Source organism: Halichoeres trimaculatus, unplaced genomic scaffold (assembly GCF_033239565.1).
Source record: "Halichoeres trimaculatus isolate MK-OKI-2021-1 unplaced genomic scaffold, fHalTri1.1 fHalTri1_scaffold_7, whole genome shotgun sequence".
NCBI classification, from domain to species: domain Eukaryota; kingdom Metazoa; phylum Chordata; class Actinopteri; order Labriformes; family Labridae; genus Halichoeres; species Halichoeres trimaculatus.
The window spans coordinates 33,220,143-33,236,928 of NW_027437185.1; the positions used below are offsets into that span (position 1 = coordinate 33,220,143).

A 16,786-nucleotide genomic window follows, 5' to 3' on the forward strand; every position below is an offset into this window, starting at 1 on the left:
GAGAAGAGGGAGCTGAGCTCAAGTGTCGAGCGTTTATTTACACGAGTCAACTTCACTTGGACCGCCACGGTGATGACGATAACAAGAAGACAACACGGATGACGAAGAGGGGGGATTACGTAACAAAGCTAACGTCATTTTAACGCTGTGTTCAGGTGAGTTTCAGTGTTTCTATGTAAACAGAAAGATTTGGAAAGGGGGAGGATGTTGATGAATGCAAACTCAGGAGAAAAAGCACTTTTCCTCATCCGCCAGGGGAGAAAGATATAAAAAAAGAGGGAGATAAAAACAGGAAGTGATTGGTCGAGGCCTCAGCTGACCGTCTTCATGAGTTACGGCGCTCTGATAAAAAGTCTCTCCGCGCTCACATCCATCACTGCCACACTCCCCCACCTCCCCCTCCTCCCCTACCCTCCCGCCTGCCACCGGGGAGCACCGAATGATTGAGCCGATGACGAATGACGCCGCCGACGAGGTGGGGAATCCCCCGGTTGGCGATTATTCACCTCCTCCAAACCCTACCTGAACTCCCCCGCCTCCCCCAGCGAGCCTGGGAACCTGGGCTTAATAACCCCTCCTCACCCCACCTCACCCACTCCACCACACACAGCCTCTCTTTAACCCCACAGGACAAAGATGGGGCGTGGAGGGCAGGATCACTCACTCTGATCACTATTTTCTTCCTCTTTCTGGGACTCAGGGAGGGTCGAGGGAAATCTGTGCACCTGGCGCTTTATCTCACACACTCACACACACACACACACACTTTACACACTACCTCTGCCTTTAAATGAGTCCAAATAATCCAACACTTCTCCTGAAAACAAGTCAAACTTCAGCAGATGATTCACAGTTTGAGGAATTTTTGAGCGATTTTCAGCACAAATACGACGACAAACAAGTCACGACTCTTCCTGTTCCACATCCTAACAATATAAAGCTAAAAAACAAAGAATCAAGTTTTTTTTACGGACAGAAAAATAAAGTTTTTGAGTGAAGATTTATGAAATAAAGCCTCACACAGGACTCATCTTTTAAAGCTTAACTCGTTTTTTTTTTCTCTAACTTTTATTTTTGAACACTCTCACTTCAGCTTCTGTTTGCATCATTCCATTTCAGTTACTGTCTCTTTAAGAAACATCAAGTCACTTCGGAACTCGGAACCCCACTAACATTCCGGAATGCTCCTTGACCAGAGCTATATTTATCTTTATATATAAGTAAAAACTGTCCCTTTACGTCTTTAAATGCTCAATCAAAGAATAAAAAATGTAAAAATATTGATATATTTTTTTTAGCATTTTTTATGTTTTTTTATGATTAGGTACACACCAATAAAAAATATCAGGAAGAAATATTTTTACATACCTCCCAATTTTTAAAACACAAAGCTCTATCACCTGGTAAAAGGTGCTACTTAATGTTGATAATGATGTAAAACAACAGTTATAAGATAAAATTGAGCCCCAGAAATAGAAAACTGTAAGAAAACTCATCTTAAGAACTTTCCCCCCCTTTTCGAATAAAACTAATTCTTTAAAATTTTAAGCGCCGTAGCCGTGCTTGTAGAGACAATGTGCTCTGCCAAACCGTTGAGCTGAACACCAAAGGGCTAAAGGATATTCACCAATGTGTGATGTCACAAATTGAGCAAATCTTGTGACAATCTCACTGAAATCTTGTGTAACTTCATGAACAAGAGATTTTTAAGTACTACGTCACACCTCTACCACAGAGTGCAAAACACTGATTTTGCCTTATTTTGATACAAAAACATCTAAACTCTTAGTTTGAGAAATATTTGGGCATGTTTACAAGTTAAACTAAACTTTTAACAAAAGTTTGACTGAACTTTTTTCACCTGCCAAGATAAAAGAGGCAGACAGGAGACACTGCTGATCTTGAGGAAAGCGAAATGTTGCTTAAAACTGCATCCAAGGATAATTTCTTCACGGGTGTTGTGGCAAGGAGGTAAAAAAGAAAATCGGTGATGACTGTATTGGTTAGGAAAAATGTATTGGATGTATTGTACTGTATTGGATTAAGGAAAAAAAATGAATATATATTTTAACAACAATTTTAACAGCGTTTTATTGTTGGAAGAAATCTGGAGACCCTCACCTTCTGAAGAATTTCACATCTCAGATATATATTTTTTTACAATCTCAGCTTGGTTATTTTATACATTTTAACATATATTTTTAAGTAGCTGTTATAATTGTTGTCTTCTTGGGTGCATGTTCACTCTGCAGCGCCTCTCCTCTATATCACTACAAAACACACTGTGTGTGTTTTTAAAGCAACCTGATACAGTTTCCTACATGCAGTAACTTCTCTGTGCATAAGTAATTAGTGTTTCTATTCACTTTTTTATATTCTAACTTTTGATCTATTCTATTGTAACTCTTTAAGTATGTATTGTCCTGTTTTATCTGTCTCTGGTTGTAACTGCTGTAAAGAGAAATTTCCTCCAGTAAGGCTCAATGAATTTCATCCTACTTTAAATCTCATAGGTGAGTTTTATCCTGCAGAATGACAGCGCTCAGTCCGACAGGTGATCTACAAATAAAGTTTAATATTCTCATCATGCAGGGTGTTACTTCTCACATCATTGGTCTTCTCTCTTTGCATCTTTTTTTTTAAATTGGTAGGAGACATTTTGAGGTTTGCGGTTAATCCCTGTTATCCCCAAGGGGTCATTTGTTCTACAGTCAGCAGCGACCACTCACAAACTAAAAATAACAGAAAACAGATTTCACACCAAATAAAAACATGGGAGCATCATGCATTAAGAGCGACAAAAAGTCTTTAAAATCTAATGTTTCTGCATTTTGGTGCCTGAATGTGCAGCTTGGAGATCTCTGACTAAGGGAGGTGAGGAGTCACAACAAAGCTCGGTCAGGTCTGAGCAATTTTACAGAACAGATTGTTTGGAAACAAGCGTAAAGATATCAAACTGTCTTGACTTCTGTTTTCTGCACACAAACTCTGAATCACGTCTCCAAACCGAACACAAAGAGCTGAAGACAATGTGTGAAATGCACGAAAATATTGCAAAATAACTGATCTCTTTACTGCCAGCGTCACCTGTGTGTGTGTGCAAACACAAATAATCTCCTGCAGAAGATTTTTAACAAAACCGAACTCTCAGCTGATCTTATTCACAGATATTCACACACATGCAGAAACCTCACAGTGATCTGGTTTGTGTGTTTTCCTTCATATTTCTGCAGGATTGTTCTGGAGTTTTGTGCATGCATGTGCTTTTTGCAGAGCTATGGGAGCTAAATTTTGGCTACAGTGGAGGCAGAAGATTTAAAATTTATGAAACTCATTTTTTTAGGATGTCATCTTTTGTTATTATTCACAACATTCATAATGTAAAAATAATTAGACTCTAGTTAAGATTGAACTGAGAGAATGAAGAGTTCAGGATCTCTGGATTCAGCTGCAGAGATAAATCAGTGTGTCTGTATTAAAGATAACTTTATCTCAGTTACACGTGTATAAATCTGATGTTTTCGACGTCTCATGAAGCTTTTATTTGTTTCACCTCAGAGCTGCGTTCTGTATCACAGTCTGCAGTTGAGGATTTCTGCAGCTGCTTCGAGGAAAAATAGATTTTCTACTTCAGGAATTTTCACTCCAGGTTAAAAAAAGAACAAATGAAGATGTTCACACACTTTTCAAATCATCTGTGTGCAAACAGAGACACACACTGAGCTGTTTTTAAAGCCGCCCTGACCTTTGACCTCTCAAACACCTGCACATCAGGCAGACTCTCAGGTGACATCTGGGCGCTTTCTGGCTGCAGAAAGAAAAGCTGCGGCAACAAATAAAATGCTTGTTTAAAACCTCGAATTTATCGTTTCTGCAAGATTTAATTTTTTAACACGAATTTTGATTTCTGTCTTTTGTGCAGACGGCACTGCGATGGTGCAACAAATGTAACTGATTTGTTTGCAGGAAGCTTGGGATAAAATCTTAAAAAGATGCAAACTGCAAAATAAATCATGCAGGAGAGATTTCAGGGTTTTCAACGCAGAAATAATCTCTGTTCCTGTCAGATCACCTTGTTTTAAAAGCATGCATATCAAAACCAGCACAAGAAACTGATCTCTGCAGATTAACCTCCTGATGAAGATCCACAAGACTTCAGCGCTCCATTCAACAAACATCTCCGACACACACAGGACACGAATCACACCACACCACGGTCGATTCAGCACAAACACACTTAGTAATCCAACATAATCTGCAGCTTCTGCCTCCAGAAAGACACAGCAAAACAACAAAATCTCCAAAATCAGACCTCTGTTTTTACACGTAATGATCCTTTAAGTCTGTTTGTCTGAAGCAGATCTTATTGAGTCACATTTTAACAAAGAAACACGAAGATGACGCTGAGTTTTTAAATGTGAAACTGAGAGGTTAAATCTCTGGAGAGGTGGGATTATCTGGGCGCGCTGCAGAGAAATTAAAACTGGACATGAGTGAAATTTGTCTTTTTTAAGGTTTTTCTTCTTTGTGTGTTTGCTCGACAACAGACAACATGAAACACTTGAATTCATGACAAAGGTTTGAAACTCCTCTGCAGGTTTCTGCAGCGTGCAGCTCGATCAGACTCAGCTTCTGTCTCTGGATCATGGATGTTTTAATCTGGTTTGATCTCTCCGTCTTTGTGTAACGTTCTGTGACTTCTATCTGTAAAACTCACCGTGTAAATACTTATTTAACGTCTCCATCATCTCTCAGACTGAACTTGAGAAACGAGCAAACACAGAAGAGAAGGAAATGCTTCAACTTATTCATCTCGCAAACTTCATTTCAAACCTCCCAAAAACTTCAACATTATCATTTTTATTTCAATGATTTCAAACATTTCTCTCATTTATCTTTTTCAGCTCATTTCACACTTTTTTTAACTGAGTTTGTTCTTCGTTTAAGAGTTCAGTAAAACTTCTTCCTGTTTTTATTTCATGGTTTGTTGATAAAGTGACTCTGAGGATTAAAAAGGTTAATTTTGAAGGTCTGAGTCTTTGACACTTTGTTTTTGAGGTGACTTCATTAAAGTACATTTAAATATAATTATAATATTTAAAACAGATACAGATGTGATTTCAAGGTGTTTTTATGCATTTCATTTCTTAAACCTTGAATAAAAAGCTACATAAAGCAAAAATATGAGCATTAGAAGCTCTTTCTGACACATGCTTCCACTCTTTCTCCTCTTTGACTTTTTCTTTTTGAGATTTTAATCCCAAATTTTAAGGGTTCAGTGCAGCAGAAATGCACTTGTATCAAAGTTAGCCAAAGAGAGGTTTGCACGCATCCAGAAAAAAACAAAACAGTTAATCAAAATATTAAACAATGTTTGTTTGATCAAGAGAGAAATCTGAGAGTTTAGGATGTGGCTTTGACGAAAACAGTCAAAATTGTCACGTATTGATGTTTTTTTGAGAGTTTGATCCCTCGTAAACAAACTGAAGCGCTCAAATAACGACAAAAAACTGTTTTGTTTTTTTTTGTTTTTTTGTTCATATTTTAACCATAAAAATAACAAAGATACGTCAGCTTCTGTAGAGTTTATTCCTCCAATGTTGAGTTTAATTTCTCTCTGTGTGTAAAAGCTGAAGTTATTGTTGCAGGAAGTTGTTGATTTCTGACTCCGAGCTTCATTTAAATAATATAATGAGCTGAAGCTACATGAAGCGGTCTCATTTCTCTCTTCTGTTTTGTTCTGTCTTATTAGGCTCTGCCTGGACACTTGTAGAAATATAGATTTGAAATCTCAATGAAACGTTTGCCGGATGTGTCTGAATTATTTTCCCTTAATCTCGACAAGAATCAGACTAAAGTTCAAAGAAAGTGTGCCTATTTTAAATCTTATTTTGGCGTATTGATCTTTTAGTTCTCTTCATTTCCTCTCAGCCTGCAGACGTCTTTAAAGCATCAGTTACAGGATTAAAATCCAGAGTTTAATCTGAGCACAAAGCACGAACAGAAGCAGAACAGACGCTCAGATTTTCTCACCTAAAAGAGACACTAAAGAGACAACGCAAAGATCTGAACTCTGGAAGTTAAAATCAGCCGATTTAATTCTGATAATCTGTGAAAGATGAGCTGCAGCTTTAGGTTTTTCACCTGGGGTCAAGACACTCACAGAAACTCAGAGTCTGATCGGAGGATTCACGGTGAGTCAAGGAGAAAAATCTTAAAGTGACAGCAAAAAAAATCCTCTTTTTGTTTATTTATATGTCTTTACAGGATGCTTTAAAGCTTTAATTTTACTGACATTTACTCCTGAGCGTAAATAATCTCCTTTAATCTCCAAATCTCAACATAAATAAAGTTTAATTCAATCCTAAGAGGGGAAAGGTGAAATATTTGTGCTACATTTTCCTCCTGGTCAATTTAAAATCACTTGACTTCAGATTATCTCACTCATTCAGGAGTTTTTCATCTTGTTTGATATTTATAAAGATCCTGAGAAGAGGAGAAACCAAACGGTTGGTTTGTGAACGCAGCCTGAAGTCAGAGCAGATTTATGAGCAGCGGGAACGTCTCAATCAGAGCGTCAGAGATTTATCAGCTGGTTTCTTGTCTGAGTGTTTTGTTCTAATCTGCAGTTTTCATCGTCTAAATGAGAGCAAAGCAGACGTCTGATGCTGGACGATTCAAACAGGCACCCACACACACTCGGTAATATGAGACGTCAGCGTTTGCTGCCCCTGAACGCAGCTTTAAAATCACAACAAATCTGAAAAATCTGCAGCTTCAATCACAGAAAAGAGAAACTACATCTTTGCTAATCTGACACCTTCTCTGCTCAGACTGAAAACACTTTAAAATGTTGAATTAAAGAGGTTTGACATCCATAATCTGGTGATAATCTAAGTTTGCCTCCTTTACCTTCTTTAAAGATTTTAACCTGCAGGTTTTTTTTTAATGCACGGCTCATTTTACATTTAAAACACCACGATGCATCAACTCTTCTCCTCTGTTTGAGACTTAATCCCTGATTTTGAGGTTTGGTGCAGCAGAAATTCAAATTACAGTTAAATACAGTTTGCACAAACTCAGTGTGTGAGTGTGTGTGTGAGTGTGTGTGTGCGGGTAAACAGATTTATGTGCACAGAGTGGTTTGGATGCACACTGTTTCTGCAGCAGAGAAACCACAACTGTTAAGTTTAAGATTGGTGCATTTAAAGAGGATCAATTTAAAGCAAAGGGACAAAATTAAAGCAGAGATGGAGAAATTCTCCTGTTTGAATATTCTTACGACTTTCTGATATTCAAATAAGCATTAAAATAATGTTTCTCACTTCAGCTTTAATAAATTAAAGTTAAATAAATATTTTTAACTCTCTCGTCTGCTCTCTTTCTGCCTCCTGTTCCTCTGCTCACAGATTTAATGGGTTAGGAGTTGGAGTTTAATGTCTCTGCACAGCTCTTAAAGGTTTCCTGATGTGAAACAGGTGTTTGAGGACGGACAGGTTTATGTTCCTCTGAATGAAGAAAGAAGCTGATTTACACTAAAATAAATCCTTACTTTAAAGAAGCAAAAATACTTCAAGTTTGTGGACACATTGAGAGAATATTTTAACATTTTAATTTTCCAGATTTCTGCACTAAATTCAAGCTTCAGAGTGATGTGAAGTAAAACAAATTAAGATAAATCTGTTTTGATTCATGTCTCTGTGAGCTCCAGCTGCTCACGTTTTCAGGTGATTTCTAACCGGAGCTCCAACCTGCTGGGATTTATCCTATTTTACTGTCACATTTCTCAAAATAAATCTTTAAACCTCCAATATTTCTCTTTAATGGCGATAAAATTAACCAGAAGTAAGCTCTTGAGTTTGGAGACAAAGATGAAGAAGAGTTAATTTGTATTTAACACATTTTTTCTAATCAAACTGCTTCTTCAATTTTCTTAAACGTTTTTACAGATTGATTTGATTTAATCATTAGAATAATTGTTAAAAAGCGTTTAAACTGTCGTAAAATCTTGAATCAGAGTGAGTCTGTGCGTCAGAAGTCAGCCGGGCTGCGTGGGTTTCTGAACACGGGGGTTATCCACTTTATCCTGCGTGTCAAACTCTACAAAGCGCTTTAATTTAACCTGTGACCCTTTTTAATTCCACTATATTTCCTCTTTGAGTCGCTTCATTAATAAGAAATAACTTTATTAAATTTTCTCATCGCGTCAGAATCGATTTACTTCACAGATTATTCCTCTTAAATTTCTACAAAGTTATTTATAACAATATTTTTTTTAATCTGGGAGTAATTTGGTTTAAATTAACGTTTTAAATCCGGGAGAAGCGGCTCGTGCAGCAGCTGTCGCCCCGCTCCTCGCGCGGACTCTCTGCGCTCGTTGCGCGCGGACAGCCCGAGCAGAAACGAAGCCGCTCGTCAGCTTTATTGAAATTAACGATCAGAGCTGCAGAGCGGGAAACTCCCACCTTATTTCAGTCTGATTCAATGTTAATTTACACACCTGGATTCAGGTGAGGGGCTCCCGCTGTGAGCGGGCAGCTGCTGGACCTGAACCCGGCGCAGAGGAGGAGGGAGCCGGGGTGAGGGGGCTCGCCGCGCAGCGCTGAAACCTTAAAGGCTGCTGCTTCAGATTAGAGGGGAATCGACCTTTAGTGGCTGCTCTGGTTTCACTAAATCACTTCTCCTACATAAGGAAGTTGTTATTCATATTATTCCTGTAATTCTACTTTAATTTTTAAACATTTTAAAGTTTTAACTGAGAGAGAAATACATCCAGAGTGATGGTTTTGACGCATCGTGGTGTGAAAGTTTCTGCTTCCATGTTTCGTCTTTTTTTGTTTGCTTATTATTCTCACAAACTTCAAACTCACACCTTCTCATGTTTGGTAAGTTTACATTAATTTCCTCCACATTGAAGCGTTTTATTTCTGCTCAGTTTGACCCTCTCTGCACCACCAGTTCTGCCCCTGTGACGCTTCTAACGCTCCCTCGAACCCGGATCCTGCAGGACTCGAACCTGAGCAGGACTTTCACCTTCACGCTGGAGTTTTCTATCTGTGGCATTAATCAGCCGCTTGGCACCGCGCAGCGCAGGGAGCAGAAACTTGGAGTGTTTCGGTGATGTTTTTACCTCTGGGCCGCTGTGTTCGCGTCCAAAATCCCTGCGCCCTGCATCCAGGAGCGGACCGGGGTCATGCCGGTGGGGAGCGGCTCCTCCTTCATGGTCAGGGCCCCCCTGGGGAGGCTGTCCTGGATGGAGAACATCAAAGTGTCCTTCTGGGAGCTTCGTCTTCACCAGAAACAAGAAAGAAGAAGAGTAATCCTCCCTGTAGCAGCCACTCAAAAAAGCCAAAGGACCACCTGGATTAAGGTGGAGAGAAGAGGAGCGACGAAGAGGAGGAGGAAGAGGAGGGGAGGAGGGACACACAGAGCGAGCTTCCCCAAAGTACCGGGTCCTGATCCAGAGAAGAGCCCGGGATCCCTCTGGGTTTCTCCGGGGTTGTTTTAGATCCCAGCCCCGGCTCGCAGCTGCCCGGGCTTCAGTCTGCGTCTCTGTGAAGTTAAAAGAGGGCGGAGAGAGGAGCGCGGAGCGGGGAGAGCATCTCAGAGGAGCCGGCAGAGAGAGCACACAATCAGCCGGGATCCGGAGAGCCTGACGCCGGGAGAATGGAGCGCGGAGAGCCGGGGATCAGAGGGAGGCGAGCAGCCGTGGATTGTGGAGAAATGAAAAGTGGGATAAAAAAACACGAGAGCGCTTCAAAAAGGAGTAAAATGAAATGATTAGCAAACAAGAGGGAGGGACGGACCGAGGAAGGCTGCTGCTCCCGGGGGAACAGGGGGATTGGGCAGCGAGAAATCTCATCCCCCTCCCTCCCCGGCTCTTTATGGCTCCTCTGTCCCGGCGGAGAGCTCCTTCTCCCGGGGTCCGAGGCTCTGGAGCTCCCGTGGGACCGGCATGGACCTGACAGGGGCGGAGCCCGCACCAAATAAGGGATAATTATTCACACATCAGCCACACCCCTGGAGCCTGATTGGCTGACGGTGCGCGTTGCGTCATTGTTTGTTCAAAAGCTGCTCCAAATAAGGGTTTCCGCGTGTTTCTCTGCGCGCGCTGTAAAAAATGAGGCTTCAGTTTGAGTTGAGTGGATAAAAAAAAAAAAAAAAAAAGAGTTAATGAGGAGCAGATCTGACTGATGGAGGCGTGAACACACCTAAACCAAACAGACAGGTGAGACTTCACAACAGGGAGGCGAAGGATGCTCTGTCAAACATTCAGACATGTTTAAGGCGCAGGAGTCTGAACATGTGGAGAGTTTTGAACCCGATTTTCCGAGTTTCGCGCCATTTCAACACTGACACCATCCATCAAACTTCACTTCTTCAGAATCTGTCACTTCTGTTTTGTAAACTGTTGATTTTCACGCAGGAATCCGTCATTAAGTGATCTTCAGAGGCTGTCAAAGCGCACAGTCCTCCTCATCCCAGGCCCGCTCCAGATACGAGACTGTAATACTGACTCTCAGATCTGTATTCACTTCCTCCTGCCTCACAGATTTCTGCAGATTTTGGGGGGATTAGCTGGTTTCATGTGGAATAATCTCCTCTGTCATCCCGCGTTCAGGCTGACTGACACGGGAGGCGCGTAAATTTGGCACCAATTTGTGCTTTTTTTTACGCACGGACATATGGCGCTCACACACACTCACATTCAGACACACACACACTGCAGGAGGGAGAGCTGCTAATAAGATGTGTTTTATTTCACTCTGGTAGAATCTGAGACTTTAGTTCTGGAGTAAAGAGAGAGAAGGCCTCAGTCGTACCACCGTAATAATAATAATAATAATAATGATAATAATAATAATAATAATAATAATAATAATAATAATAATAATAATAATAATAATATTTGAGGAGGTGTGTGTTTGATGTTTTGGGGGGGCTGTCATTCTGTTGGGTTTCGTGGCACGAGCTGAATTCCTCTAATTAAGCCCAAACTCGCGAGCAGCGCTGATTAAATATTTATCCTCCTTTAGCCCGCCGCCTTCCTCCAGGGACGCAGAAACGTCTGGAAAGCCTGGAAAAATATCTGCGCGCGCGGAGAGAAAAAGTCAATGAGACGCTGCAAACATGTTGGAGATGAAGAGGAAGAGGAGGAAGATGAAGAGGGTCCGGATTAGAAACCAGACGGCAACAGGCTCCGCGCGCTGCTAATGAGAAGTTATTTTATTTTTATTATCATTAATGTTGTAATTATTAATGTGATTTCATGTTGTTTATTATTATAATAATATCACAGGAGTAATAAAACTCCTTATCAACACAAATACACTTCACCCTGCTTCAAATATTCATGATTTAAATATAAAAATAATAAAAATATAAAATAAAAATTAACGGAACAAATGGAGCCCACGTTCGCCTCTCTGCTTTTGATTTTTGACAACTTCACTTCCGGTTATTATCGAGTTTGTTTTTTCGTCATCTATGATTTTAAGTTTTTTTTCTACAAAAAAATCCAGGACCTGAAATCAGGAGTCTTTAAAAATTTCCCCAAAATTGTATTTAAACTTTCACTCTTTGGGATTCAAATCTACACCCTTGAAAATTCCTCCAGCACTCCCTTCAAAACCCTTGAACAAACACACATAATCCTGGAATTATCGCATCCCCATAAAACCATCCTCAAAAGTCCTCAGGTCCTTTGAGGGGGTTTGGCGATCTGCTTCTCTCTCTTTCAACTCTTTCAAAACATCCTGGAAATCCTTTAAAATCCTCAAGGCAGGCCCTTGAACCCCCTCTGTGCATCATTTCCAAACACCCTTGAAATGGCCAGAACCCCTGTGAAAACCTAAAAACTAAACTTATGTGAAAAACACCTGGAAATCCTCTGAGGAAACAACCTGGAACAACCTTAAATAATCCTGGAACTGCTGCATCCACCATAAAACCAGCCTTAAAAGTCCTTGAATCACCATGGAGCTTCTCAAAAGCCACTCATTGTGTTTCTAAATCTCCTGATTGTTTTTAAAACTAATTTGATCTTTTTAAAACATCCTGGAAATCCTTTCAGGCCTCAAGGAAGCCTCTTGAACCCTCCCCAGGATCCTTGAAAACAGTTCCCAGCTCTCTCAATCGTTTTTCAATCCTCTCTTTCTATCAAAAACCTAGTCAACTCCCTCTTAAAAAAGTCTATCGCCTGAAAATTCTTCAAGGCTTGACCCTGGAACACTGAAAGGCTTCCCTCCAACATGAGAATCCTTGAAATCCTTTGAATCCTGAGGGAGTGTCCTTAAAATCCCCTTGTGTTTCTTGAATATTGTGAACTTCTTCCAGACGTCCTGGAAATCATTTAAATCATCAAGGTTGGACCTTAAAGCCTCTCAAGGATCTTAAATTTCACTCCTGTTCTGCAAATCTCTTCTTACTCCCTTGAAACCCTTTAAAAGTCTTGAAACCAGATAAACTACCTGCACAGTGCACCTGGAAATCTTTTAAGTCCTCAAGGAAGCCTCTTGAACTCTCCAAAGGATCCTTGAAGATACCTCAAAGCTTTCAAAATCTCTTCCTGATCCTTCAATTCTCTGAAAAAACAGCCGCTCTTCTTGTAGAAATTCTTATCACCCTTTAAAAGTCTTTGAAATCCACCACCCTGAAGAGAACACCTGGAAATTCTTCAAGACCTCCCTGGAAATCCTTCGAGGCTCATGAAATCCACTCCAGGACCCAGAAGTCTCAGAGATGTCATTCGACTTTCTCTGGAACACCTCTTAAAGAATCTCTTCGGGCCTTTAAACGTGATCCGACCCTTAAATAGATCACCTTAAATCCCCTTGAGGGGCCCGGAAAAGTCTGGAATCAAGACTGAAACGTGGTTGAGGACACCGAGCCAGAGTTGGGAAATCTTTGTCTTTTAAAATGTCTTCTACATCCTCTCAAACCCCCAAATATCACGGAAACCTCCCTTCAAACATCTAAATTATCCTCTCAGGGTTTTGCTGTTCTAACTACTCCTTGAAATCCTTGAAACCAACCTGGAAAACGCGTAAAACCTTAAAGACACATTTTGTCTCACTGAAGTTGGATTAGAATCATCAAAACCTATTCTCCATCCTCTGAAACTCTTCCACAACGTATCAAAACCTCATTGGAAAGCTTACGAGTATCCTCTCAAGGTCTTGAAATGTGACAAAAAAGCTTAAGAACACATCCAGCTGCCTTGAACACTCCTGGAGCTTAAAATCAAACCCTCAGACACCCAACATGTGTGTGAACTGATCCTGGAGGTGAAATCCGTTTTGTTTAAGAGAAAAGAATAAAAGTTTAAAGTTTTAATGTTTTTATTTAAAGTGATCATTAATCTCTAATTTTAAAGGAACTTTTTATTAATCTGCTCACTAAAAGCCATCAATATCACCTGAAGGAGGCTCTTAATCCAGATTAACCTGTTTTTTAATCCCACTCTCCCCTTTTTTCCAGGATGACTTTATTAATTTGCTGCTCGCTGATGAAGAGGAGGCTCTGTGGAGTGTAAAAACACAGATGGCACTTTGTTCTGTTTCACTGCTGCTGCAGATAAATCCTCCCGCTAACAGCTGCAGACAGACAGCTCAGTCTGCAGGAGCAGGGCGCCACTCAGTGGACAACACAGGCTACTGCAGAGCTGGGCTGAGTGAAAGTGTTTTCTCTTACAATTACCACAAAAACCCCCAAAGTCACTGACAAAGTATAAGAACAAACAGGCCTAAAACCACGAGGATAAAGAAACTGTGATGGGTCATTAGAAAAATCCTCTCTCGTATTTTCAACTGTTAATGTAGTTGGAACTTTCTAATCATTTTGTTCTGACTCAATGTCATTTTTGACTTTCTATTCTCAATGTTACAACTTAAGATTTTGAGATTTTATGACTTACTTTCTTATTTGAAATACTTCATATCTTGTAATTGTAACATTTTTATTCCATTAACATGAGTTTTAAACCCATAAATTTGAATATCTTGTTCCTTAGTATGAGTTACCATAGTATTTTGACCTAATTATCATCATTTCAACCTTTTACCGCCTTTTTTAATGACTTTTTGTTATATTATTTTAAATCTGTATCTCACAGTTATGACTTTCTATCTCACTATTATAAAATAATGTCTCATAGTTTAGATTTTTTTTTCATGTTGGTGGAATAATCATATGAAGTCAAATTTCTTCCTTTATCTTCTCATTGAGCCTTTTTCATTTATCCATTTATGGTTTATTCCCGCATATTTTCTTCTTTTTTCCCTCATATAATTAAGCTACGAGCCAATAAGTTACTTATTTATTTATTTTACCTCAGGGGTTTTCTTTATCACAAAATTATGCGTTTCTAATCCATTTTTATAAAATGTTTCAAATTTAGACTTTTTATCTCAGTATGACTTATGTCCTAAAATCAAAGTTTTCAAGTTTTATCTCTTTACGACTTTCAATCTCATTATGTTGACTATTATTTTTATATAATTTGACTTATTGTCTTATAATTTGAATTTTTATCTCACAATCATGACTTTGTATCTCATTATAGTGGCCCGCTATCTATTTATTTTAACCTTTTATCTCTTAATTATGTCTTCTTTATGTCATATTTGTGTCCTTGTGGTTCATAATTTCACATTTTTATCCCTTAATAATAATGATTCACTTTCTCATTTTTCTAACTTTACATCTTACAAACTAACATCATATCCCTCTCCTTTTTTTTCTTTTGTTTGTTTGTTTGTTTTTTAATAAGAACAAAGCCTTCCTTTTTCATACCTGATAAAAATCTGCTTCCTAACAAACACCACCTTAGCTCCTGAACAACTATAATCTCCTTCCTGTGAATGGCACCACGCAGTTTGATCACAACACTACCGCTCTGTCCTCCTCGGTGATTCCACACTCGAACTAGAACTCACATACTTCCACAAGTCTAACCAAAAAGCAGAAAACACCTCCAACAGGTGATAATCCACATCTTAATGTTAAAAGAAGAGACGTCATAATTCACCAGCTTCTGCAAACTCCCTGAAAAAGTCAGCGCACATGGACCAGACTTTGGTTTTTACTTTCAGATTCAAATGTGGTTGAAATTTTTGAGTAAAAGTTATTGTATGATTTAAGAGGAAACCTGGGAGGAGGACGAAGGAGACCTTGGGAAATTAGACGTTTAAGTGAAGCCAGAGAGCTCCCTCTGGTGGACGATGTGGCACATTACACCCAAACGCAACATCAGCTTTGAACCACATCATGCATGGATTATTAGGAGTGTGACACTACAGAAGCAGAGGCAAATAAAGGTGTGTCTGAGGAAACTAACTTCACTTTTCACCCTATAAATTCAGGCTTTCACACTTTTTAACTCTGTTATGAATTGCTCATCATCAAAACCTCTTTTAACAGTTACTCCCATACTAACGCTACTGCTACAAATTAAAGCTTGAAATGTGTTTCCTTCTCACTTTCCAACTCATTATAACACAGAGGTAAGGTAATTCACTATCAAAGACGGTCTGACACATTGAGACAATCAACACCATCACAGGAACGGTTATCACAAACTACGCAGTTGTTTATCGTTATGTTATTTTAACGGGGTATTTTATAATATAAAAGGCAAGAAGGCAGAACTAAATGTAAAAGTTTAACTGCATCGACAAGCTGACAAATATGTATCTAAAACACCTGTAGCATTGCGTTTCTACACGGGAGAGACTGGAGCGCTGTGCACCTGACTTAGCATGTTAGCACCAGCTAATCACGGGTATTTGACACATACCTGGTAAGCAGTAAGCTAACTCACGTCGCTCTTCTCCCGTGCTGATCTCCGAGTTCCTGAAAGTGAGTGAAAGTCGAGCCAAACTTCACCCTAAATTAGTAAAAAGCTTTATCTGTTTGGAGTTTCACTTTAATTGTGTGTTTCTTCCTCCAAGCTACGTCCACTATGGCAGCCGTTAAGGAACGATAGCTATTAGCTTCTCCCATCTGCTACTATCAACACGCAAAGTCATTTGCGGCACGAGGCGCGCTGTGATTGGCTGCTGTAACCATGGCTACTCTCCGCCCGGAAATGTCTAGAAACAACCAAAACATCAACCTACAGCTTGAGGAGGGGACTGAGGCAGATACGCTGGTTGTCATACGTACAAACATACGTATGACAACCAGTCCCAAAGATAATGTGACAGTCAACCCCAAATGGAATTTCTTATTAGCATCCAAGCTAACATCCACCTTGTTAGTTAGCTAGCTAATAACAATCTGAACTATAGCTTTCCCTTCACGCGTTTTAGGGGTAACAGTTTATATATATATATATATATATATATATATATATATATATATATATATATATATATATATATATATATATATATATAAACCTATTGTATAAAAGGCTAGAAGAGAATTAATAATGTGCTGAATATTTACAATTTGACATGAAAAACATAAAAAGTCCTCTCACCACAAGTTTAGCTGTCTTACTCAAGAAAAGACCATGTAGGTTTTTGGAGTTAAGGCTGGTCATTTTTATGTCATTCACTTCGAAGCCTAAAAAAAATGGATAGACTTTCATACTATAAAAATTGATGTTGCTGCAGTGTCAAAAAGTGACATAAGCTGGTTTCCCCTTTCAGTTTTAGTTTATGATGAAGAAACGGGCATACTTTTGGAAATCCAGACTCTGTCACCTGTAAACTCTGATGCTAACCCGCTAACTTGGATTGACTGTTGCCTTTTTTAATTCAATAATCAATCAGAAAAATTT

General features: G+C 39.4%; 1 protein-coding gene across 3 annotated transcripts in view; it reads right to left on the bottom strand.

The window, feature by feature from the left end:
* LOC141793357 (transcription factor COE3) overlaps window positions 1-9,908 on the bottom strand; it is a 174,535-nt gene extending 164,627 nt beyond the window's left edge. For all 3 annotated transcript variants that reach the window (XM_074673988.1, XM_074673989.1, XM_074673987.1), the window contains exon 1: window positions 9,131-9,908. In XM_074673988.1, coding sequence (XP_074530089.1) covers window positions 9,131-9,264 — 134 coding nt within the window. In that variant the 5' untranslated portion in view covers window positions 9,265-9,908. The remainder of the gene's footprint in view (window positions 1-9,130) is intronic.
* Window positions 9,909-16,786: the final 6,878 nt, after the last annotated feature.